The 22,416-nt window shown below is 55.3% G+C and overlaps 1 protein-coding gene and 1 pseudogene across 3 annotated transcripts; one reads left to right on the top strand and one right to left on the bottom strand.

Annotated features, from left to right (window-relative positions):
- The first annotated feature begins 29 nt into the window (after positions 1-29).
- On the top strand, positions 30-20,894 carry PDLIM7 (PDZ and LIM domain 7). 3 transcript variants are annotated; one of them, XM_043465765.1, is made up of 13 exons: positions 30-138; positions 1,106-1,211; positions 5,064-5,215; positions 5,297-5,327; positions 5,807-5,925; positions 6,572-6,708; positions 6,857-6,893; positions 7,830-7,891; positions 8,040-8,277; positions 9,356-9,536; positions 20,049-20,169; positions 20,284-20,399; positions 20,554-20,894. In XM_043465765.1, the coding sequence occupies exons 2-13, from the start codon at positions 1,116-1,118 to the stop codon at positions 20,638-20,640; spliced, it is 1,377 nt and encodes a 458-aa protein (XP_043321700.1). In that variant the 5' UTR covers positions 30-138; positions 1,106-1,115; the 3' UTR covers positions 20,641-20,894. The 3 variants fall into 3 exon arrangements, with proteins under 3 accessions (XP_043321700.1, XP_043321701.1, XP_043321702.1); XM_043465766.1 differs by lacking the exon at positions 5,807-5,925 and adding an exon at positions 6,297-6,313 and having other exon boundaries at positions 61-138; XM_043465767.1 differs by lacking the exons at positions 7,830-7,891; positions 8,040-8,277; positions 9,356-9,536; ... (1 more) ...; positions 20,284-20,399; positions 20,554-20,894 and adding an exon at positions 7,080-7,439 and having other exon boundaries at positions 61-138.
- LOC122440030 lies at positions 12,443-12,998 on the bottom strand (annotated as a pseudogene).
- Positions 20,895-22,416: the final 1,522 nt, after the last annotated feature.

A 22,416-nucleotide genomic window follows, 5' to 3' on the forward strand; every position in this document is an offset into this window, starting at 1 on the left:
CGGGGCATCTGGCTCCGCCCCCCTACGCGGGCTCAAAGCGGATGGCAGCGGCGGGGGCGGGGTCAGAACTCGGGCGGCGGATCCCAGCCCGGCTCTTTGGAGCCCGCCGCGGAGCAGCGCCCCGGCGGGGCCCAGGAGGTACTTGCGACAGCGCGGGGCGTCTCGGGCCGGATCAGGTTGGGGGCAGAGGCCTAATGGGGACCACAGAGGGGGCTGGGGGTCGTAGCCAGCTCTGCACGTCCTCCGGTGGGCCGTCGCCCCTACCCCCGCCCCCGCCTTCCTGCGGCGAAGCCGGCTGCGGCGGGGCTGATTGGCGCCTGCGCCGCTTCCTGCGCCTGGGACTCGGCCAGTGCTTGGGGCCCAGACTAGGGCCCGGGGGAAACTGAGTCACGTTGGGACGGTAGCAGTCGTGTGTGGGAGGCAACACCCCCGCAGGGGTGCAGGATAAATCCGCTTCCTGGCCATGCTTTGGAATCCCAGCCCCCACCATTCCCCCCGGGGGCCGCGCCCCCGCCCAGAACCCAGAGCTCCCAGGGGTCCTGCCCTGGCTCTCGGTAGCTCCGACTGGGCTTGGAATGGCTAGGATTCGCTCCAGCCGCCTCCCTCCACCCCTCTCCACCCCTCCCCCTCGCGGCCCAAGCCCCCGTGTTCTCTCCACACAGTGTCAGTTTACACGCCTTATATAGTCCGAGCAGGCTCCAGCCGAGGCCTGCCTGTCGGGACCTGGGGGCGGGGGAGAGGAGCGCCGGCCCTGGACTGGCATTGCTGTCCAGACCAAGGCTCAAGACTGGCTGGGAAGGAGGTCATGCCAGAGTAGTCCTGTGGTCCACTCCTGGATGAGAGGAACCTGAAGACTGGATGCGGGCTCCCTTCACCGCCCCCCTCCCCCACCCCAGTCCTTTAGGGAAGGGGGGTTGCCCCTGTCTTTCCAAAGTGAGTCTGCCAGCTAGCAGTCCAGCCCGACCTAACAGGGTGCCCGCCTACCCTCCCCCTGGGTGTGCTCAGCGTCTGCCAGTGCTTGCCTGGCGCTAGTCCAAGGCTGGTGTCCAGAGTCGGGCCTTCCTGTGCACCCACCATGCATCACTCACCTTTTCTCTCCTCTCAGGAGCAGCACTATGGATTCCTTCAAGGTGGTGCTGGAGGGGCCAGCACCTTGGGGCTTCCGGCTACAGGGGGGCAAGGACTTCAATGTACCTCTCTCCATCTCCCGGGTGAGCCTAGATTGAGGGAAGGGTTCCCCTAGGGGTCTCTGGGTGCGCAGATCTCCAGTGGGTGGCAGGAGGAGTCTGAGCAGGAATGAGACCAGGAGGTGTCCAGGTCCAGAGCTGTGGGCACCTGCCACAAGGACTCCCAACTCGGTAGATACTGGGAAAGGAGCCCTCAGACTTCCACAGCACTGCGCCGCACCTTCTAGGCTCAGGAGTGTGCCCATTCTTCAGGAGGTGAGCCTGAGGTCTCCAAGAAGTGTCTGTAAACTGCTTGAGGAGCAATGCTTGGTGCTCGGCCTCTGGGAGGGCACTCTGACTGCAGGAGCTCACTTCATCCTCATTGCCACCTAAGGGATAGCAACTATCATCCTGTTTATTCAGATGAGATAACTCAAGACTCATTGAAGGGACTCTTTCATCAGTTCCATGGCAAAGCAGGCATGGGGCTTCAAACACAGGGTTGGCCTGCAGTTTTTGTGGGTGGATAAGCTTCTCCCCAGCCCAGGTGAGGACTTTTATCCCATTCACTGGTCCCATTCAGGATGCAGTGCTCTTTGGGTCTCTAGGGCTCTGACTTCCAACTCCTGAGAGCCTGTCCTGGTGGGGGTGGAGCTGGAGGCTGGCTCCTCCCTTGTGGCAGGGGGATTGCCTTATAAGCCCAAGAATGCAGCCCCATGCTGGGATAGCCAACTGGTGGCTGGAGTCTGCAGAGCTAAAGAAGGCTGGCCTAGGCCTGGAACTCTGAACCCCATCAGTGGGCCCCTCAGCCCATCACCAGGCTGTGGCTCTGACTGTGGGATCAGTTGTGGGACACAGGGAACAAAGTATCTGCCCTGAGAGAGTGAGGCCAGCCCTTGGGTTGGTGTCTCTTGACTGTAGTCTGGGGGTCAGGAGAGGGCGGGGACTTCCTGTCCCCATATCCGCTTGTCCAGAGAGGCCCACCCAGGCTCCTGGTCGGCAGGCAGCTATTGGCATGAAGCCCAGGGCAGGCACAGCCTGGAGGGGTCTAGAGAGCCCAGCTCGAGAGGGGCCCAAGGTAGAGTCTGTTGTAGTTGGGCTTGGTGGCCAGGACCTGCAGGCAGTCGCTGTTCCCAGGGACCCTTCCGCGGGGTTTCCTGGAAGCTGCTTTGCCAGCAAGGTAGCTAAGGGCACTGGTCTCCCTACTACATACCCCCAGCCCGTACATAATACTCAAGCCTTGCCAGCCCTGGGAACCCATCCTATACTCCCCTTCCTGGGAAAGTGCTGGTCAGTGTGGCTGGGAGCTTGGCTGACCTCTGAGCCTCAGTTTCTTCATTGGTGGGGATGGGCAACAAAGCAGCCTAAGGGATGGACTTTCAGATGTGGCCTGTTGGGGGCAGTCTGAGCTCGGGCTCTGTTAGCAGCCCCAGCATGTGGGTGGGGCCACCAGCTGAGCCCAGCCCTGGAGTTGGACCTAGGCCCTGGTGGGTGGGAGCGAGGGTGGTCTTTTCTGAGCTGGGCTGGGTCCCCTCCCTCTCTCCTGACCCTAGCATGGAGGAGGAGAGGGAGGGGCTAGGGCTGGCTGTAGGCCCAGGCCTGGGAGATGAGGTAACGTCTGGGACTTGGGGGTTGGGCTGCTCAGTGGAGCCCTCAGGCTGACTCACCCCCTACTCCGTGTAGTGTCCAGCCCCCTGGCTTTTTCTCTCCTTGGTCCCTTGGGCCTGCTTGCTTTTCTCTCCAGACACACCCCACCCCCCATCCCCAGGTCTCTTCTGTTCCTGTCTCCACCTCTGACCACTCCTCTGTCCCTCCTGTGTCCTCCTGTCCTCCCCATCCCAGAGAAGGAAGTAGTTGCCAGTTCCCCATCCCCTTTCTGGGAGCCAACAGCTCCAGCTCAACCGGAGACCCCCACCTCCGTGGGCTTAGCCCACACATCCTGGGAGCCAGCCTGTGTGGGTAGGGAGTGGCCAGACCAGGTTTCCCTTCTACTGACTCACTGTGACCTTGAATAAGTCACTTCCCCTCAAGGGCATCACTTCCCCATGCCTATTATAAGGGGTTGGATTGAACTAGAAGTAAGATAGGGGATCCAAGCCCCAAACCCAGCTTGAGGATCAGATAATCTTTCCATTCAGAGGGCTGTCCTCTGAGCCCCAGCTCTCAACAATTCCCTGGTGGCTCAGATGGTAAAGAATCTGCCTGCAATGCAGGATACCTGGGTTTGATCCCTGGGTTGGGAAGACCCCCCTGGAGAAGGAAATGGCAACCCACTCCAGTATTCTTGCCTGCAGAATTTCATGGACAGAGGAGCTACAGTCCATGAGTTAACAAAGAGTCAGACACAACTGAGGGACTAACACTTTCACTTTACTTTTCTCAACAGAGGTGGCCTAATAGGGTGGAGCCTTAGAGTCAGGGTCCTGGCCGTGCTTCTTGAGTTGCTAGCTAGGCAACTAGAGGCAAGTTACTTAACCTCTCTGTTTTCCCATGTATAACATAGGTATATTCCCAGACTCTCCTCCACAGGATTTTTGGAGGATTCAGTATGTGGTAATACTAGGTACTTGATAAATGTAAACTGCTGTTAGTACTTAGCAAGTAAAGAAGGGGCCACCCAGCTGTCTTACCCTTCTGACTTCCTGAAGCGTGAGGTCGAGCCATCAAACTGAGCTCTCCCTTCTTACCCTAGTTCGATCAGTCTCGGTCTAATCCCTCTGCCACCTCTCTGGAACCTCTTACCTCCTCTCCCTGCCTGAGCTCCTGAGTATCGGCCCACCTGAGGAGCCTTATGGGGTCACAGGCAGCCTGTACTCTGCAAACCTCCCCGACTTGTGAAGTGTGATTCTGCTTCCCAGTACTTCCCCACAAGCCAGCTCAAGGCCAAGCCCGTTGCCAGATGGCCAGGCAGCCCTGTGGGCTTAGACTTATGAACCGCAGTGCTACTTCTGCCTGTGTTGTTGCCACTAGACTAGAGGACTAGGAGGGCCCAGTTGGATTCTTCAGGGTCACCTATATCAAGACCCTGGGAAATACCCACCCTGGGCCTTAAAACTGGTGCTACCTAACCTTGAGAACAATTCTTTCAGCACTTGAGGTCTTCATCAGTATTGGATTCTCTCACACCCTACACAGCCCATTCCACTCTGTTTTCGCCAAAGCCCACCACTTCCCAGAAGTCATCTTCATGGTCTCAGCTCATGCTGCTGGCCGTTCCTTCCAGCCTATTACTCAGTTGCCACGGGAACCAGGGATTCCCAACGTGGAGCGCAAAGGATTGTGGGGAGAGGCTGATGTGGCAGTCGAGGGCTTGGGGTTGACACCCATATTTACAGCCCGTGAAGCCCCCAGCTGACACTCGGCCCTGTTTGGGCACTGATCACTGGGAACCTAGAGGTGATGGGGGGTATTTCTAGTGCTCCAAGGGTCCTGGTGGATCCCTGCAAATGGCACCAAGGCTGGGTGCTAGGAGTGTAAGAGGTGAGTGAGGGCTCGGGAGGAACTTGCCACATGCACAAGCCAGAGGGCAGGTCTGGTGGGTGGAATGACGTGGGCAAGAGGCCAGCAGAGACCTCAGAAGCTTCAGTTAGAGCGGAAACACTTGTGTTTTAGCCTGAAGGTGGCTGCATATTGATGTCAGCAGCTTCTGAACCGTGAGGAGGGTCCTTGGAGGTGAATGAATGTGTAAGCGGAGTGCTTGAGGTGATGGTGAAGCTCAAGCGAGCTCCACCCCCTCTCAGATGGCTTTAGTATCCAACAGTAGTCCAGAAACACGTTGAATGAAGAAACCCCTGGGTTCTGTGAGTGGGGCAGCTGAGGAAAGGCAGGGTTGGCTGCTATTTGCCTGAGTTTGGTCAGCAGAGTCTTGGTCCTCCATGACCCTCCATCTCTCCATAGCTCACCCCTGGGGGTAAAGCTGCACAGGCCGGCGTGGCCGTGGGTGACTGGGTGCTGAGTATTGATGGCGAGAACGCGGGGGGCCTCACACACATCGAAGCCCAGAACAAGATCCGTGCCTGCGGGGAGCGCCTTAGCCTCAGCCTCAGCAGGTAAGCCTGAGCTGAGCAGCCCTGACAGGTGGGCGTGCCCTTGGGCGTGGCCCATCATCAACGCTTCCCCTTCTCTTCTAGAGCTCAGCCGGCTCAGAGCAAACAGCAGAAGGTAGGGGATGGGCTTGGGATATGTGGGCAGCAGGAGGGGTGGGACTGGACATCCAGGCTCACCTGCCCTCCCTGGTGCAACCTTGGACTCCCCCCATCCCTGGCCGGGAGTAGAGGGTGGAGGCCAGAGCTGGGGAGTCTGGGAACTGGGAGTTGGGCCAGGGACTGCCGCACGGTCAGAGCACCATGCATGTCTGCCTGTCGGTCCATCCGTCTGCCTGCCTGCCTCCTTCCCTCTCTCCCGCCGGCCTGTGCTGCAAGCTGCACTAGCCCACCCGCCCTCGGACTGCGTGGGCTGAGATCATTGCTCCCAAATGGGTTCCTTGAAACCTGAGTCTCCCCCTCCCCGGAGCCTCAGGCCAGATGTGTGGGGGTAGGGCTGGAGTACCGCTGGCCTCTTCTTGCCAGGGGACGCCCCACTCTGGCCAGATCCCCGCCTCCTCCCGCCCTGCCCGCCCTCCCCGCTCTGTCTCTGCCCAGGCCCTGGCCCCCGCCGCGGACCCCCCGCGGTACACCTTTGCACCCAGCGCCTCCCTCAACAAGACGGCCCGGCCTTTCGGGGCGAACCCGTCCGCAGACAGCACCCCGCAGCAGAATGGGTACGTCTGTCCTGCCCGTCCACGCTTTGTCTCCACCTCCGCACGCCCGCCGGCTGCCCGCTGCTGCTCTGTCTGTGCTGCGCCCCAGCCTGGCCCGAACCGTGCGACAGCGACCCCTGGTGGCTGGGGCGGGTACTGCAGGCACAGGGATGTGGCTCCTGCCTTGGGCCGGCCCCCCTGGGGGCTGTGAGCAAGGCAGCGCCGCCCCCTACGCGGTGGTCGCCTGGGGTTGGGATTTGATGTTGGCCGACTGAGCCCAGATACTCAGTGCAGCCTTGCCCCTGGCTATTCTGACCCCTTGCCATCTTTCTTCCTCCCCTTGTCTATCTCTTTGTACCTTTATCTGTCCATCTGTCTTATTTCCTTCACAGGTGCAGACCCCTGACAAGTCAGTGAGCCCCCTCTGCCTGTCCCTCTCTTCCTTCCTTTTGGCACTCTGGGTGGTGGCCCCTCCCCACTCTGGCTGCCGTCCTTTAACCTTGATTGCCCTCCTGCCCTCTCACTTCCCTACCCCACCCCTCACCCAGCAGGGCCCTGGCCTTGCCCACCCCTCTTCCCGTCACTCGCCCACCTGTATCAAGTCCGGGGAGGGGCCGCCCCTGCTGCCCGTCCAGGCATGAGGTTCTGAGCCCCACCCTCCCCACAGACAGCCGCTCCGACCGCTGGTCCCAGATGCCAGCAAGCAGCGGCTGATGGAGGACACAGAGGACTGGCGGCCGAGGCCTGGGACAGGCCAGTCCCGTTCCTTCCGCATCCTCGCCCACCTCACGGGCACCGAGTTCAGTAAGTGCCAGCCCAGGGAAGGGCGGACTCCCCTCCTGGTCCCCCAGCCCGGGCCCGGGCTTCCGGCACCCTGTGACCCTCTACCAGGGCTCAGGGCTGGGGTGGCCTTCTGTCTGCTCTTGGTCAATGCCTGCCTCTGCCCTGTCAGTGCAAGACCCGGATGAGGAGCACATGAAGAAATCAAGGTAACAGGACCAGCTCCAGCCCCTCTTTCTCATTTCCGGCCTCTCCCATTCCAGCCCTGTCTGCTCCTGGCCATCCCTAGCCAGGGTTAGCCATTCTCCTTCCTTCCTTCCTTCGGGCCTCCCTCCCTGCCTCCCTTCCATCTCTCCTTCCTTCCACTTCCTCCTCCTTCTCTCTCTACCCCTCAGGGAAAAGTATGTCCTGGAGCTGCAGAGCCCACGCTACACCCGCCTCCGGGACTGGCATCACCAGCGCTCTGCCCATGTGCTCAACGTGCAGTCGTAGCCTGGTCCTCACCGGCCGGCTGCCCTCTCTGCCTCTTTCTTGCTGTTCCTCCGCCCCAGGGCACCTCCCCTTGGCGCCTCCAGCTTCTGCCTACCTCACCCATCCCTTTTCTGCCCCTGGACTGAGCCTCCTGCTGGCCTGGCCCCAGCTGCCCTCCTGGCACAGGGCCCGGCTCCATCTGACACTGCTGCCTTCACTCTTTGCCCCTTCCTGCCAGGTCTGTGCTGGCTTTTTGGGCACGGAAATAAACATTCTCAGCCCTGCTTTCTCTGCCTCTCTTCTCTATCTTCGTGGACTTGGTTTGCATTTGGGGTCGGGGGTGTTAGATGGTTCAGATCCAGTGTGGGCCCTGCCAGTCTGGGTCTCAGTGGGTGGGGGTACCCAGCAAAAGGGGGCTCTGCCAGCAGAGAGACCCTCGTGAACGGCTCCAGAAGCGAGAGCCCTGCTTCACCTCCCAGCCCTGTGCGACAGACCAGCCAGCTGGAACCTGGCCAGGAGAAGTTGCCCTACCCATCCCTGCCCTGGGGGGACCTGGAGTCCTCTGCTCTCCTGCACCCAGGCATCTCTCATGGGGCCAGCAGGACCAAGCTTGGGGGGGTGGGGCCATGCCAGGAGCCTCGGCCGTGCAGGGCCTTGAATGACAGATCTTACAGCCAGGTGCCCAGGATGGAAGCCCCAACCCCAGCCTCAGCTACACCCCAGGAACCCTGGCCTGGTGAGAGAGCGTGGGCTTGGGCTTGGGGAAGGGTGGGTAACTACCAGAGGCATGGGGGGCGGGCCCCTCCAAGCTGCCCCGGGCTCTCCCCGCTGTTCTGCGGTGTCCCCGGGCACCCCCATGGAGCCACTTTTCCTGGCCTTGGCAGGCCCTGCCACCCCCAGTCCCACGAGCCGCCCACCCTGGGCTGTGGACCCTGCATTTGCTGAGCGCTATGCCCCGGACAAGACCAGCACGGTGCTGACCCGACACACGCAGCCAGCCACACCCACGCCTATGCAGAACCGCACCTCCATCGTGCAGGCCGCCGCTGGAGGGGGCCATGGCGGGGGCGGTGGCGGCGACGGCAAGACTCCCGTGTGCCACCAGTGCCACAGGGTCATCCGGTGGGTGGCCCCGTCCCTTCCCACCCCGGTCTTTTCCTGAACTGGAACTCCAGCCCTGGTGTCTTTCCGACCGCTGCTCCTCCCATCTGTCTCCCTACTCATCTCAGCTGCCCCCTGCTCAGCTTTTCTCCAACATTTGCCCTGGTGAAATGGAGGGGGTGCCAACGACACAGCCAAGCTGCAGCCCTAGACTCACTGTTCTCTGGCCAGGAAGGGCCTCCCTGCTCCCAGCCCCCTCTGCCTTTCTCCTTCCTGCTCACTTGGTCTCTCTCTGCTAAGCCTCTTAAGTCCCTCCCTCTCTGCACTGCTCCCCAGGGACCAGCAGTCCCACAGCCCCCAGAATCAGATCTGTGTCAGGCCCCAGAGCCTTCCTAGTTCTCATCCCAGGCTCTGCCCTGCTCTCAACTCCTCTCAGCTCTTAACCTCTGGAAGGCACCCCCTCGTTCAGACATCCCCATTTATCTGGGACGGCCAGGTCCCTCTCCAGGCCAACGGGACGCAGTGGGCACCAGGCTCAGCTCAAGTGCCCACTGGCTTTCAGGGCTCACAGGTACTCCAGGCCTGCTGTCTCCCAGGACACCAACCCCTTGGGTTCAACTTATTAGGCTCAAGTCAGCAGTCCTCACCCAGTGTCACCTTCCTCCCTTTTCTGATGCTTCCCTTCTCCCACACCTCCTGTCATCAAAACAGTGCAGCTTTTTAAAATATTTATTTGGCTGCATCTGATCTTAGTTGCAGCACATGGAATCTTAGTCGCAGTGCATGGGCTCAGTTGCCCTGAGGCATGGGGGGATGTTAGTTCCCCAACTAGGGATTGAACCCGTGTCCCCTGCCTTGGGAGGCAAATTGTTAACCATTGCACCACCAGGGAAGTCCCATAACAGTCAGCTTTGTCTTGCTGTGTGATCTTAGGCAAGTCACCTTTCAAGCCTGTCTCTTCCCTATTTGGAGATGAAGAGAATGAACATTCCCTCCAAGGTTTCATAATAGGTGTGGGGTAAACCCTGTGGGGTGCTGGCCAGGAACCCCGACTTCATTTGCACCCACTCCTGCTCATTGCCCTCGCTTTCCCCTGCAGGGGCCGCTACCTGGTGGCGCTGGGCCACGCATACCACCCTGAGGAGTTTGTGTGCAGCCAGTGTGGGAAGGTTCTGGAAGAGGGTGGCTTCTTCGAGGAGAAGGGGGCCATCTTCTGCCCACCCTGCTACGATGTGCGCTATGCACCCAGTTGTGCCAAGTGCAAGAAGAAGATCACCGGCGTGAGTGGGGCTGGCGGCTGGCGGGGGACTGGGAAGGCAAGCCTGACTCTTCAGCATTGAGGAGTGTTGAGCAGCAACTGGGCTGGGGGGCTGTCCCTGCAGGACCCCGTTGGAACCTTACTAGCCTCACAATCAGGCTACTGTATCGATCTCACTTTACATTAGCCAGGACTGTCTTAACAGGTGACCTAAATCCTAACTTTTAGGGGCTCAAGCAGGAGAGAATTGGCGCCAATAATCAGAAAGGCTGAGGGATGCTAACTTCTGGCCAAGTTGAATGCAGATCCTGAGGTTGTCAGGAGTCTTTTCTGCCACTTGCCTCTGGTTTCATCTGTGTTGGCTTTGATCCCAGCATGCTTTTCCCTAGAAAGCGGCAAAGGTGCTGCTACATCAATGGCTCCAGGGTTAAATCTCCCCAGGTTAGCACCACAGAGAGAAAGAGAGCAGCTCTGTGCCATCGAGTCCCAGTGCTGATGCTCATTGGCCTGGCTGGCTTCACATGCCCATCTCTGAACCAAGCCCTGTGACTCTAGTTGGCCAGGCCCAGGTGACACTCACCCCTGGAACAGGGTCTGGTGACCTTGCCTGAACCATAGGACTGGTTCCTTGAACATAAAACCAGGGTGACATTACCCCAAGGTGAGTGCTAGTCAGGCCAAAACAAGAGATGGCTACTGTGTTAGGATTGCATTCAGCTTCAGTAATAGAAAAAACTCCAGTATAGAGATTGAAACAGAAGGGGTAATGTTTACTTCAGTTGCAAGAATTCCAGGGGTGGAAGAGCAGCTCATGGATGGCTTTAGGCTTTTCCTGTGTTTTAGTTCTGAAATCCTTAGCCTCTAGGCCTTTGTCCTCAAGTTTATGGATGCCAGATGACTGCTCAAGCCCCAGGTTCACATTCTTGTTGCAGGTGGGAATCCGAGGGAAGGAGCAGGAGTCTTCTTTTAATGAGGTTTTGCCTCTTGGCTCTGGAAGAAAAACCAGGAACTTGCATCTTTATCTCAGTTGTTGGAATTGTTATTGTATGGGCACCTGGGCCAGTGAGGGAAGCTGGCAAATCCAGTATTTTAGCTACTGTCCTCTATAAGAGAGGAAGGCAAAAGAGGGGGTTGCGACTGGCTTTTGAGAGGCTAATGCAATCTGCTGCCCTGAATGCGAATGCGTATGAAAAACGGAGTCTCTGAAGATAGGCTTGAAGGACACAGAACTATTGATTTGCAAAGGCAGAAATTTAGGTTCAAAAACTTGTGATTCAAAATCCTATTCTTGGTGATTTCCTGATGGTCCAGTGGCTAAGACTCTGTGCTCCCAATGCAGGGGGCCTGGGTTCGATTCCTGGTCAGGGAACTATATCCCCTGTGCCACAACTAAGACCCCATGCAGCCAAATAAATAAATACATATGTTAAAAACCTATTCTTTAAAAAAAGTCCTGTTCTTCCTACTGAGTCTAAATATGTAGCAGAGCCTGGCCTGGTCTCCTGGAGGGCAACCTAGCTGCCACCTGGAGCTGGGCCTGGGACTTGGGTCAGCACATGTTATGGGCTGAGAGTGATGCCCTGTCTACCATCTCCCATTCATTGTGGACAGTGCCCCACATTGGGAATGCCCTGTGAAAAGACAGGCATGGTCCTGCCCCCAGGAACTCACACAGAGGAAGGGGACTCCAAGAGTGTCGAGGGTGAGCAGCCTAAGGAAGGAGGAGCGTAACAGGCAGGGTGACAAGTTGAGGGGGGTTCAGCTGTGCCTGTGTGGAAGCTGAAGTGCAGAGAGAGGCAGAAACTGCCCAAGGCTACAGAGCATGAGGGCCAAACCGGAGCAGCACCAGGCACTGCGGACTTCCAGCACTCATGCGTCTCCCTATTTTTGGATCCATGGGCAGAGCTTCCGGATGTGGCCAGAGAGCTCTGTGCATGTGTGTGTGCTAAGTCGCTTCAGTCGGGTCTGACTCTGTGACCCTATGGGCTGTAGCCCGCCAGGCTCCTCTGTCCATGGAGACTCTCCAGGCAAGAATACTGAAGTGGGTTGCCATGCCTTCCTCCAGGGGATTTTCCCAACCCAGGGATCGAACCTGCGTCTCTTACATCTCCTGCATTGGCAGGAGGGTTCTTTACCACTAGCACTACCTGGGAAGCCCAGAGAGCTCCGTAGTAATGGTCATATTAGTGATAACTGCCTTGACCACAAGTGACAGAAAAAATAATGACAGCTGTTTCTCACCTAAGGAAGTGGAGAGGTGGGCAGTCTGGGACATGTAGGCAGATCCAGGCTCCTGTCTCTTGTTTCTCCAACATCTTAGCATTGACTTACTTACCACTCATAGTCCAAGATACGTCTTGAGCTTCAGGCAAAATTTCCATGCTCCAGTCGGCTTGCTGTTCAGTTGCTTAGTGGTGTCAAACTCTTTACAACCCCATGGACTGCAGCACGCCAGGTTTTCCTGTCCTTCACTATCTCCCAGAGTTTGCTCAAACTCAGGTCCATTGAGTTGGTGATGCCGTCCAACCATCTCGTCCTCTGTCGTCCGCTTCTCCTCCTGCCTTCAATCTTTCTGAGCATCAGGGTCTTTTCCAATGAGTCAGCTCTTCATATCAGGTGGCCAGAGTACTGGAGCTTCAGCTTTAGCATCAATCCTTCCAATGAATATTCAAGGTTGATTTCCTTTAGGATTGACCGGTTTGATCCCCTTGCAGTCCAAGGGACTCTCAAGAGTCTTCTCCAGCACCACAGCTCAAAAGCATCTATTCTTTAGCGTTCAGCCTTCTTTATGGTCTAATTCTTACACCTGTACATGACTGTTGGAAAACTATAGCTTTGGTTATACAGACCTTTGTCAGGAAAGTGATGTCTCTGCTTTTTATTTTATTTTATTTTTTTACTTTTATTTGCATTTATTTCCTGCGGCATTTATTCCCGGGCCATAAGTTTTTGTCTTTTTCAGTTTCTTCTGGGATATCTTTTTCTTCTGTGCAGCCTCCTCTTCTGGTTTAGGAACAATCTGTTTTTCAGTAAGGATCATCTCGATGTGGCAGGGAGAGCTCGTGTAGGGGTTGATCCGACCGTGAGCTCTGTAAGTCCTGCGCCGCCGTATCCTGGGGGCTTTGTTCACTTGGATGTGCTCAATGACCAGAGAATCTACATCTAAGCCCTTAAGCTCAGCATTACTCTCTGCATTTTTGAGCATGTGTAGTAAAAATTCAGCACTCTTTTTGGGCCACCGACCCTGCGTCCAGCCCCACTGTTTGGCCTGTGCACACCTACCAACTCCACCATTGTAACGACGGAATGGCACACATTGCTTCTTTAAAGTGACGTCTTTCAGATACTTGGTGGCTTTTCGAATATGCATACCCTTTATGGCCTGGGCAGTTTCACGAGTATTCTTAAAGTGAACACGAAGATTTGAACCTCTTGATTTGCATGATTTTGTGGGGTTTTCTGGGTCGAGTGAATAGTGCACCATTTTTAGGGGTCAGCCGCTTACCGGAAAAGCGATGTCTCTGCTTTTTAATATGCTGTCTAAGTTCATCATAGCTTTTCTACCAAGGAACAAGCACCTACCTGTCTTCTAACAAGCACCTGGCTGCCATCACTGTCCACAGTGATTCTGGAGCCCAAGAAATAAAGTCTGTCACTGTTTCCATTTTTTCCCAGTCTATTTGCCATGAGATGGTGGGACTGCATGCCATGATCTTAGTTTTTTGAATGTTGAGTTTTAAGCCAGCTTTTTCATTTTCCTCTTTCTCTTTCATCAAGAGGCTCTTTAATTCCTTCTTGCCTTCTGCCATTAGGGTGGTATCATCTGTATATCTGAGGTTGTTGATATTTCTCTCAGCAAGCTTGATTTCAGCTTGTGATTTATCCAGCCTGGTATTTTGCATCATGTACTCTGCATTTAAGTTAAATAAGCAGGGTGACAATATGCAACCTTGACGTACTTCTTTCCCAATTTTGAGCCAGTCCATTGTTCCATGTATGGTTCTAACTGTCGCTTCTTGACCTGCATACAGATTTCTCAGGAGGCAGGTCAGGTGGTCTGGTATTCCCATCTCTTTAAGAATTTTCCACAGTTTGTTGTGATTCACACAGTCAAAGGCTTTAGCATAGTCAATGAAGCAGAAGCTTTTCTGGAATTTTCTTGCTTTTTCTATGCTCCAACGGATGTTGGCAATTTGATCACTGGTTCCTCTACTTTTCTAATCCACCTTGTACATCTGGAAGTTCTTGGTTCACATACTGTTGAAGCCTAGCTTGAGGGATTTTGAGCATTACCTTGCTAGCGTGTGAAATGAGCACAATTATGTGGTAGTTTGAACATTCTTTGGCATTGCCCTTTGGAATTAGAATGAAAACTGACCTTTTCCAGTCCTCTGGTCACTGCTGCATTTTCCAAATTTGTTGACATATTGAGTGCAGCACGTTAATAGCATCATCTTTTAGGATTTGAAATAGCTCAGCTGGAATTCCATTACCTCCATTAGCTTTGTTCATAGAAATGCTTCCTAAGGCCTACTTGACTATACTCCAGGATGTCTAGCTCTAGGTAAGTGACCACACCGTCATGGTTATCCGAGTCATTAAAACCTTTTTTGTACAGTTTGTATATTCTTGCCACCTCTTCTTAATCTCTTCTGCTTCTGTTAGGTCCTTGCCGTTTCTGTCCTTTATTGTGCCCATCTTCACATGAAATATTCCCTTGCTATCTCTTAATTTTCTTGAAGAGATTTCTAGTCCCATTCTATTGTTTTCCTCTATTTCTTTGCACTGTTCACTTAAGAAGGCTTTCTTATCTCTTCCTGCTAGTCTTTGGAACTCTGCATTCAGTTGGGTGTATTTTTCTCCTTTGCCTTTCATTTCTCTTCTTTTCTCAGCAGGAAATTGGAAAAGGAAGAAGGAGTGGAAGGTTCTTAGGAGCCATCTTTAGAAGATGAGTTCACTTCAGTCGCTCAGTCGTGTCCATCTCTTTGCGACCCCATAGACTACAGCACGCCAGGGAAGGACAGGGAACTGTCCTTCAGCTCCTGGAGCTTGCTCAAACCCATGTCCATCGAGTCGGTGATGCCATCCAACCATCTCATTCTCTGCTGTCCCCTTCTCTTCCTGCCCTCAATCTTTTCCAGCATCAGGGTCTTTTCCAATGAGTCAGTTCTTCGCATCAGGTCACCAAAGTACTGGAGTTTCAGCTTTGGCATCAGTCCTTCCAATGAATATTCAGAACTGATTTCCTTTTGGATTGGGCTGTGGGTGCCATCCAACCCTTCTGCTTCCATCCCATAGCCCAGAACTCAGTCACATGACATTACTGAGCTGCAAGGGAGGCTGGGAAATGTAGTCTGTTTGGTACAGCTGTGTGCCCAGCAAAAAGTGAGGATTCCATCAGTAGACTGGAAGGGGAGAAAGGATGTCATCACAGTTTTGTGTTGTGGGTCATTTTCTATGTGTGGGCATCCAGCTTGACAATTATAGTATGAAGTCAGTTTGATTATTCTCATCTTACAGATGAGGAAATTTTGCCCAAGATTACAGTCATTTCCCCACCAGCCTAATTGATAGCGTGTTGGACTGTTCTATCAGAATGGGCTGGCACCCAGGACCTTTCATTTTTAAATTTTATTTATTTTTGGCTGCACTAAGTCTTCCATTGCTGTGCAGGGTTTTCTCTATTTGCAGCAAGCAGGGGCTACTCTCTAGTTGTGGTGTATGAGCTTCTCATCGAGGTGGCTTCTCTTGTTGCGGAGCACAGGCTCACTAGTAATGGCACACAGGCTTAGGTGGCCCATGGCATGCGGGATCTTCCCTGACCGGGGATTGAACCAGTGTCCCCTGCATTGGCAGGCAGACACTCAACCACTGGACCACCAGGGAAGTCCCCCCAGGACCTTTCTTAAGCTGGCATCTGGATTTGCTTCCCACAGATCAAGGCCCTTATGTTCTGTTCACTGACAGCCCCGCCTGCATTACATCGCACTCTCGTCCTGCCCTGCCCCAGTTCTAGGTGGACAAAGTTATTGCCCAGGCTGCAGCTACAGAGGCAAGGCTGACGGAGCCTGACTAGCTCCTGGGTCCTAGAGTATGCCCAGAGTGAGGTGGTGAGCCCTGCTCCTGCCCCAGCCCAGTGGTTCCACATGTGGCCCAGGGGCACTCAGCTTCCCCTCTTGCAGGGGCTGACAGACCACACCCTCCAGCGGGGTCGGTGGTGGGGTGTGTGCGGGGGGATGGGCAGGAACCTACCTGTCCCAGTTTACCAAGGGCTTCAGGCTCTTAGAGCTCAGAGCATGGGGAAGCACAGGACCATCTGGTTGATTCAGCAGACTTGGAGGGGAGCTCTGGGGGATGGGATGGACACTTTAGAGGGGACGTGTCCTAGTCTGGGGACCCTCTGGAAGACTGTTGTCAAGCCTTACCACTCACCACCAGCCCCCGTCACTCCGGTGCTTCACCGACACAGGCAGCTCCATCTTGCCAGTGCAATGTTACCTTCACCGCAGGGCCTTTGCACGGGCTGTACTCTGCTAGAAATACCCTTTAGCACTCTCTTTACCTCATTCCTTCTCATCTGCGATTCAAATAACACTTCCTCGGGGGCACTTCCCCTGATACCCACCCTTCCCACCTGGCCAGGCTCCGCACTGTTTGCTTACTACCCTCCAATCCTTTTGTCCCATCCCTTCTCCAGTGTGAAATTCATGGGCCGGGACCAGGGCTCTTTTGCTTATGTGTAATGCTGTACCTCATGTATAGGAAGGGCTTCCCTGATGGCTCAGATGGTAAAGAGTCTGCCTGCAATGCATGAGACCTGGGTTTGATCCCTGGGTCAGGAAGATTCCCTGGAGGAGGGCATGACAACCCACTCCAGTATTCTTGCCTGGAGAATTCTATGGACAGAGGAGCCTGGCGGGCTACAGTCCATGGGGTCGCAAAGAGTAGGACGTGACTGAGCGACTAACACACTAACACATGTATAGAAAGTGGTCACTTAATACTCGAAGGAGTGGATGCAAGTGGCCTCTAAGCTGAACTTAATCATCAGTAAGCATTAGCTTGGACAAGGGTCAGGAGAGAATGCTCCAAGCAGAGGGAACAGCTTGTGTCACAAGGCAACACCCGGGGAGGGTGTGAGACGAGGTGGAATTCAGGGCAGGGCCATGTTAGGGGTTCCGGAGATGGGGACTGCTGAGGTCAGATGTGCCTCAGTGTGCTTCCCCTGGGGCAGGGGGAGACAACTGGAGGAGGGGGACGGAACCGCTAGGCCTGGGTTAGGGTGATGGGACGGCAGGGGCAGACAGATGTAGGAAGCTTTGGGCATAAGGTAGACATGGAGAACTGGCTCAGAGACCTGCCTCCCTGCCCACACGCCCACTGGGCCCAGCTCTGGGCTCCCCATGCTCCTGCCGAGACTCTGTCCTGTTGACCCACAGCTAAGTTCCTTCCCCCAGCCCTTGTCTTCTCCTTGCAAAGAGGCAACACCAGGCAATGGGAAGAGCCAACTTTGGAGTGAGCCAGACTTGGGCTTGAAACACATTTCCGTCATCTATTGACTGTGTGATCTGGGACAGATCACTTTCTCTGGACCTTGCTAAAATGGGAGTGGCAGTAACTTCCTGGCCAGGCTGGTTGTGAGGTATATGTGAGAAATGACAGGTTTTTTTTTGGACTGTGCCACACGCCTTGTGGCATTTTAGTTGCCCAACCACGGATTGAACCTGCACCTTCAGCAGTGAGAGTGGTGAATCCGAACAACTGGACCACCGGGGAATTCCCGAGACAGTCTCTGTAGTGGGCGCAGACAGGCCAGCTGAGAGCTAGGTGCTCCCCATACTTAGGTCTTGCTTTGTCCACACTGTCTCTTTCCTTATTATTTTTTTTTAATAGTTTCTACTTAAAACTTATTAATTTTTGGCTGTGCTGGGTCTTCATTGCTGCTCGAGAGCCTCCTCTAGTTGCTATAAGCAGGGGCTACTCTTCGTTGTGGTGCATGGGCCTCTTCCTGTGTCGGTTTCTCTTGCTGCAGAGCAAGGGCTCTGGGGCACAGTCTCAGTAGTTGGAGGTGTATGGGTCTGGCTACCTCTGCAGCAGGTGGAATTTTCCCTGACCAGGGATTGAACCTGTGTCTCCTGCATTGGCAGGTGGATTCTTAACCACTGGACCACCAGGGAAGTCTTTTTTCCAAGACTGGTTTATTTATTTATTTTTGGCTGCTCTGGGTCTTCGCTGCTGCGCACAGGCTTTCTCTAGTTGCGGTGAGTGGGGGCTGCTCTCTGGCTGTGGTGCGCAGGCTTCTTGTTGCGGTTCTTCTCCTGTGGTGGCACGTGGGCTCTAGGGCACACAGGCTTCAGTGGTGGCAGTTTGAGGGCTCAGTAGTTGTGGCGCACAGTCTTGGTTGTCCCTCGGCATATGGGATCTTCCTGGTCCAGGGATCCAACTTGTGTCCTCTGCATTGGCAGGCAGACTCCTAACCAGACCATGAGAGAAGCCTCTGTTTCATTTTTAAGGTAATAGCCAATATTGAAAAATTGGATTTGACTTTAACACCTGGATTTCAACCTGAGCCTTGTAGGCATTCCTGAATGAAAGCGGTCAGCACCACCCCTGCACATGGAACACGTGCTCTCCCATGACACAGTCCCCACCTTGTCCCACTGTGTATGCCACCTGGCCTTGGCAGGCATTGGGTCTGGTACCCCTGGCCTCAGATGTGGGACCATCCTTACGGCAACCCGGCAAAGCTGGGATCAGGCTCCCAGTTCAGCAGTGAAGGAGCCAAGTGTCATGAGGAGGTAAAGCTGTTGGGCAAGCCACCCAGCTAAGATCTGGCTGAACCCACGATCTGACATCCCCTGGGGCTCCACACTGCCTTCTGCCTGCCCCAGGAGTGAGTGCTGCTCACCCGGTTGGCCCCAGGGAGAGCTCAGCCCACCTGTGGCCTCTGCTCTGTCAGGCCTCCAGTAGAGCAGGTTAACTTAGCTCACAAGCACTCATGATGCCTACCCATGGGCCAGGCACTGTTGGGATACACCAGCTAACAGAAACGTTAATAGTTCAAGCCCTCCGGGACCTCATACTAGATCGGGAAGAAGGCGGTGGGGAGCAGACAATAAGCAAGAGACATAAGAGGTAAATTACCTGGTGGTATGCTAGTGTGGGGGGCTTCCCTAATGGCTCAGATGGTAAAGAATCCGCCTGCAATGCAGAGACCCAGGTTCGCATGGGTCAGGAAGATCACCTGGAGAAGGGAATGGCAACCCACTCCAGTATCCTTGCCTGGAGAATTCCATGGACAGAGGAGCCTGGCGGGCTATAGTCCACAGGGTCGCAAAGAGTCAGACATGACTGAGTGGCTAACACACACACACACGTTAGTATGGGAAGAAAGTGCAGGGTTCAAGCTATTGGAAGCATGACTTTGGGAAGCGGGGTTGGCATATGAGCTAATCGTGTCAGCGTGGGCCTCAAGGAGAAGGTGATCTTTGGGCAGAATCTTGAAGGGGGTGAGGGCTGAGCCTAGCACATATCTGGGCCAAGCAGTCCAGGTAGAGGGGGCAGCTGGTAGGAAGCCCTAAGATGGTGTGCCCAGTGCATCAGCCGTGGACAAGAGGTCACATGGGGAGAGCAGAGGGACGGAAGCCAGTCTTGCTGGCCTCTGGGCCTTTCCCCGGGCTTTGCCCTTTGCTCAGAGCAATGCAGACCAGGCAGGGATTCAAGCAGAGGAGAAGCTGGCCGAGCACAGGTTGATATCAGGCTGTCGGGCAGAGGAAGGAGCACAGAAGCCAGTTTTGTGCACTTATCCAGGTCAGAGGTGCCCAAGGCTCACATTCCACATCAGGGAGGCTGTGAGAAGTGGCCAGTATCTGGATGCATCTTGAAGGAGAGCCCGGCCGGATTTCGGAGTGGATCCGAAATAAGGGACAAAGCAAGGAATTTGTCCCATGCAGATGGAGTCACCATCCATTGAGACAGAGACGCTGTGGGAATGTGCAAGGCCTAGCGTGTGGAGATTGGGAGCAGAACTTCAGATGCAGCATAGTGAACAACCACCAGGCTTCCCTCGTAACTCAACTGGCAAAGAATCCTCCTGCAATGCAGGAGATCCCCAGTTCGATTCCTGGGTTGGGAAGATCACCTGGAGAAGAGATAGGCTGCCCACTCCAGTATTCATGGGCTTCCCGGGTGGCTCAGATGGTAAAGAATCCTCCTGCAATGAGGGAGACCTAGGTTCGATCCCTGGGTTGGGACAATCCCCTGGAGGAGGGCGTGGCAACCCACTTCAGTGTTCTTGCCTGGAGAATCCCCATGGACGGAGGAGCCTGGCAGGCTACAGTCCATGGGGTTGCAAAGAGTCAGACATGACTAAGCACAGCACAGCACAGTGGATGCCTCGGGGTTGGAGAGAGAAAGTGGGAGCAGTGGATGTGCAGATAAATCATTTATCTGGAAAGAAAGAGGGTCCCAGCCAGCCTGCCTATGTCCTGGACTCTGGAGAGGAGGGTGCCAAGTGACTGTTGCTTCCTCATAGGAAATCATGCACGCCCTGAAGATGACCTGGCACGTGCATTGCTTCACCTGTGCGGCCTGCAAGACACCCATTCGGAACAGGGCCTTCTATATGGAGGAAGGGGCTCCCTACTGCGAGCGAGGTATGGGCTGGGACAGGTGAGAAGGTGGTGCTGGGTGAGGGGGTGGGGTGTGGGCAGGGGAGAACCCAAGTTCCCCCCCCGCCCGCCCCACTTTTCTTCTCTCTGTGTCTCCAGACTATGAGAAGATGTTTGGCACAAAATGCCGAGGCTGTGACTTCAAGATTGATGCTGGGGACCGCTTCCTGGAGGCGCTGGGCTTCAGCTGGCATGATACGTGCTTCGTGTGCGCAGTAAGTACCCCTCTTCGGACTCAGGCCCTGTCCCCAGAGCCTCGTGTTCTTCACCTGCCTCCCTCCCACCCCTGCCTCTGGGATTCCTAAGAGGATGGGAAGGGCCCTCTCCTGCTTCCCCCACCCCTTGTAACTGCACCTTGGCCGTTCCCAGATATGTCAGATCAACCTGGAAGGAAAGACTTTCTACTCCAAGAAGGACAAGCCCCTTTGCAAGAGCCACGCCTTCTCCCATGTGTGAGCCCCTCCCACTCTTTGCTGCCCACCCCAGCCTAGCCAACCCGAGGGGTTTGCTGATTCTGGAACCATTGCCCCAGATTTCTGGGTAGGGCTAGCAAAAGTTGCCCCGACCCCAACTCCTGGCCTGAGCCTGGGGTCCCCTGGGCCCCACCCCCATCACCTCCCCCCACTCCCTCCACCACCTCCGCACACTGGTGCTGGCCACACCGGCCCCCGCTCACGTCCAGTGCTACAATAAATCTGTCTCCAGCTGCGTCTGGTGTGTGCCTCCCCCTGTGCATCAAGAAAGGTGGGATCTGAGGCCTGTAGCAGGGGTGGAGATTAAATTCTCCAGGGCTGACCATCCTGGTGGTCCCATGATGGGGACAGGGAGGACTCATGGTCAGCAGGAGAAGGCAAAGGGGAATCTCACGTGCTGGGCCCAGGACCCACAGAAGTTGGGGGTGCCTGGTCTGGCTTGGCTTGGCAGTCAGAGAAGAGGAGTTGGAGGGGCATCCTCAGGGGTGTAACGTGGAAAGTGGTACACCCAAGTGAGGGTCCACAGGGGCTGCTGCCATCGTATGCTGCAGGCAAAGAAAGGGGGCTGGAGAAGGCAGCCTCCCAGTTCTGGAAATGCCAGGATGCCTGGAAGTGCCAGGATGAGGAGCTGGGACTGCTTCCTGAGGGCATGGTGGGGAGAGCCAGGCAAGAATGTTCAGATCTGTGTTGTAGAAAGAGCCCCTGGAAGCCATGAGCAGAGCAGAAGGAGGGAGCCTGGGAGGAGGGGCAGGGCTCAGGGGAAGGAAGGCGCAACAAGCCACATGGCAGCGACTGGTCCAGGCCTGGAGCAGAGACGTGGGGGATGAGAGGTGAGAAGAGGAAGGACGGCACCGGAGTATACCAGTCATTCCTCCCGTTGTCTCACGCAGCAACCCTGTGGGGTGTCTGCACGTAGTCTCACCTTATAGATGAAAGCTTAGGAGACCTGACCAGAGCTGCACTGCCCCTGAGCACACGAGCCAGGCCTGAAGCTGGGCACACCGTCCTGAGACTGGCTGGCGCTGAGCGCCACACTCCTGGGATGCCTCTGCAGAGCTCGCCTCTGCTTGCTGCCTCCAACGCTGGAGGCTCTGGCGGTGGCCCCATCTTTCCCTGGGGCCTCCTGCATCCCACTGGTGCCCTCCACTACCCCAAGGGGACTGTCATCAATCCTACTCCAGGCCTGAACTGGAGGGGGACTGAGGAGAGGCCCCAGACTAGACCAGGAGAACATGGTGCGCCCATAGCCACCTGTCCTCCAGGGCTCGCTGGCATGAGGAACTTTATAGCACATCTGAAGTTGTTGGCGTTCTTAGCAGGTACCCAGGCCTGTTCCCTTTAAGAGAAGAGCAGGGCCTCTGTGCCGTGTCTTCTCAAGGACCCCTGGAGCAGGAGTGCGGGACTTTGCGTGTCACTTTCCTGATATCTTACCAGCGTCTAAAACTGCCTAGAACACAGTGGATGCCCAATGAATGTTTGTTGAATGACTGAATGAGGTGCCTACAAGACATTTAGGAGACAAATCCAGGAAGCAACTGAAGATTCGAGTCTAGATACACCTTGGATTAAATTTGGGAGTGAGTTCAGGGCAGTTATCGCAGATATTCATCCTTTATCACAGATGTTCAGAGAGGGGCCCCGGCAGGTCACATGAGTAAAGCAGGTAGGATGTGGTTTTCTTTCAACATAGACATTCCTAGCATATTCAGTGAAGAGTATCTCACTTCCACAAGGAAGTGTACTCTCTCCCTTTTCTCTT

The sequence above is a fragment of the Cervus canadensis genome, chromosome 4, assembly GCF_019320065.1.
Source record: "Cervus canadensis isolate Bull #8, Minnesota chromosome 4, ASM1932006v1, whole genome shotgun sequence".
In the NCBI taxonomy this organism is placed as follows: domain Eukaryota; kingdom Metazoa; phylum Chordata; class Mammalia; order Artiodactyla; family Cervidae; genus Cervus; species Cervus canadensis.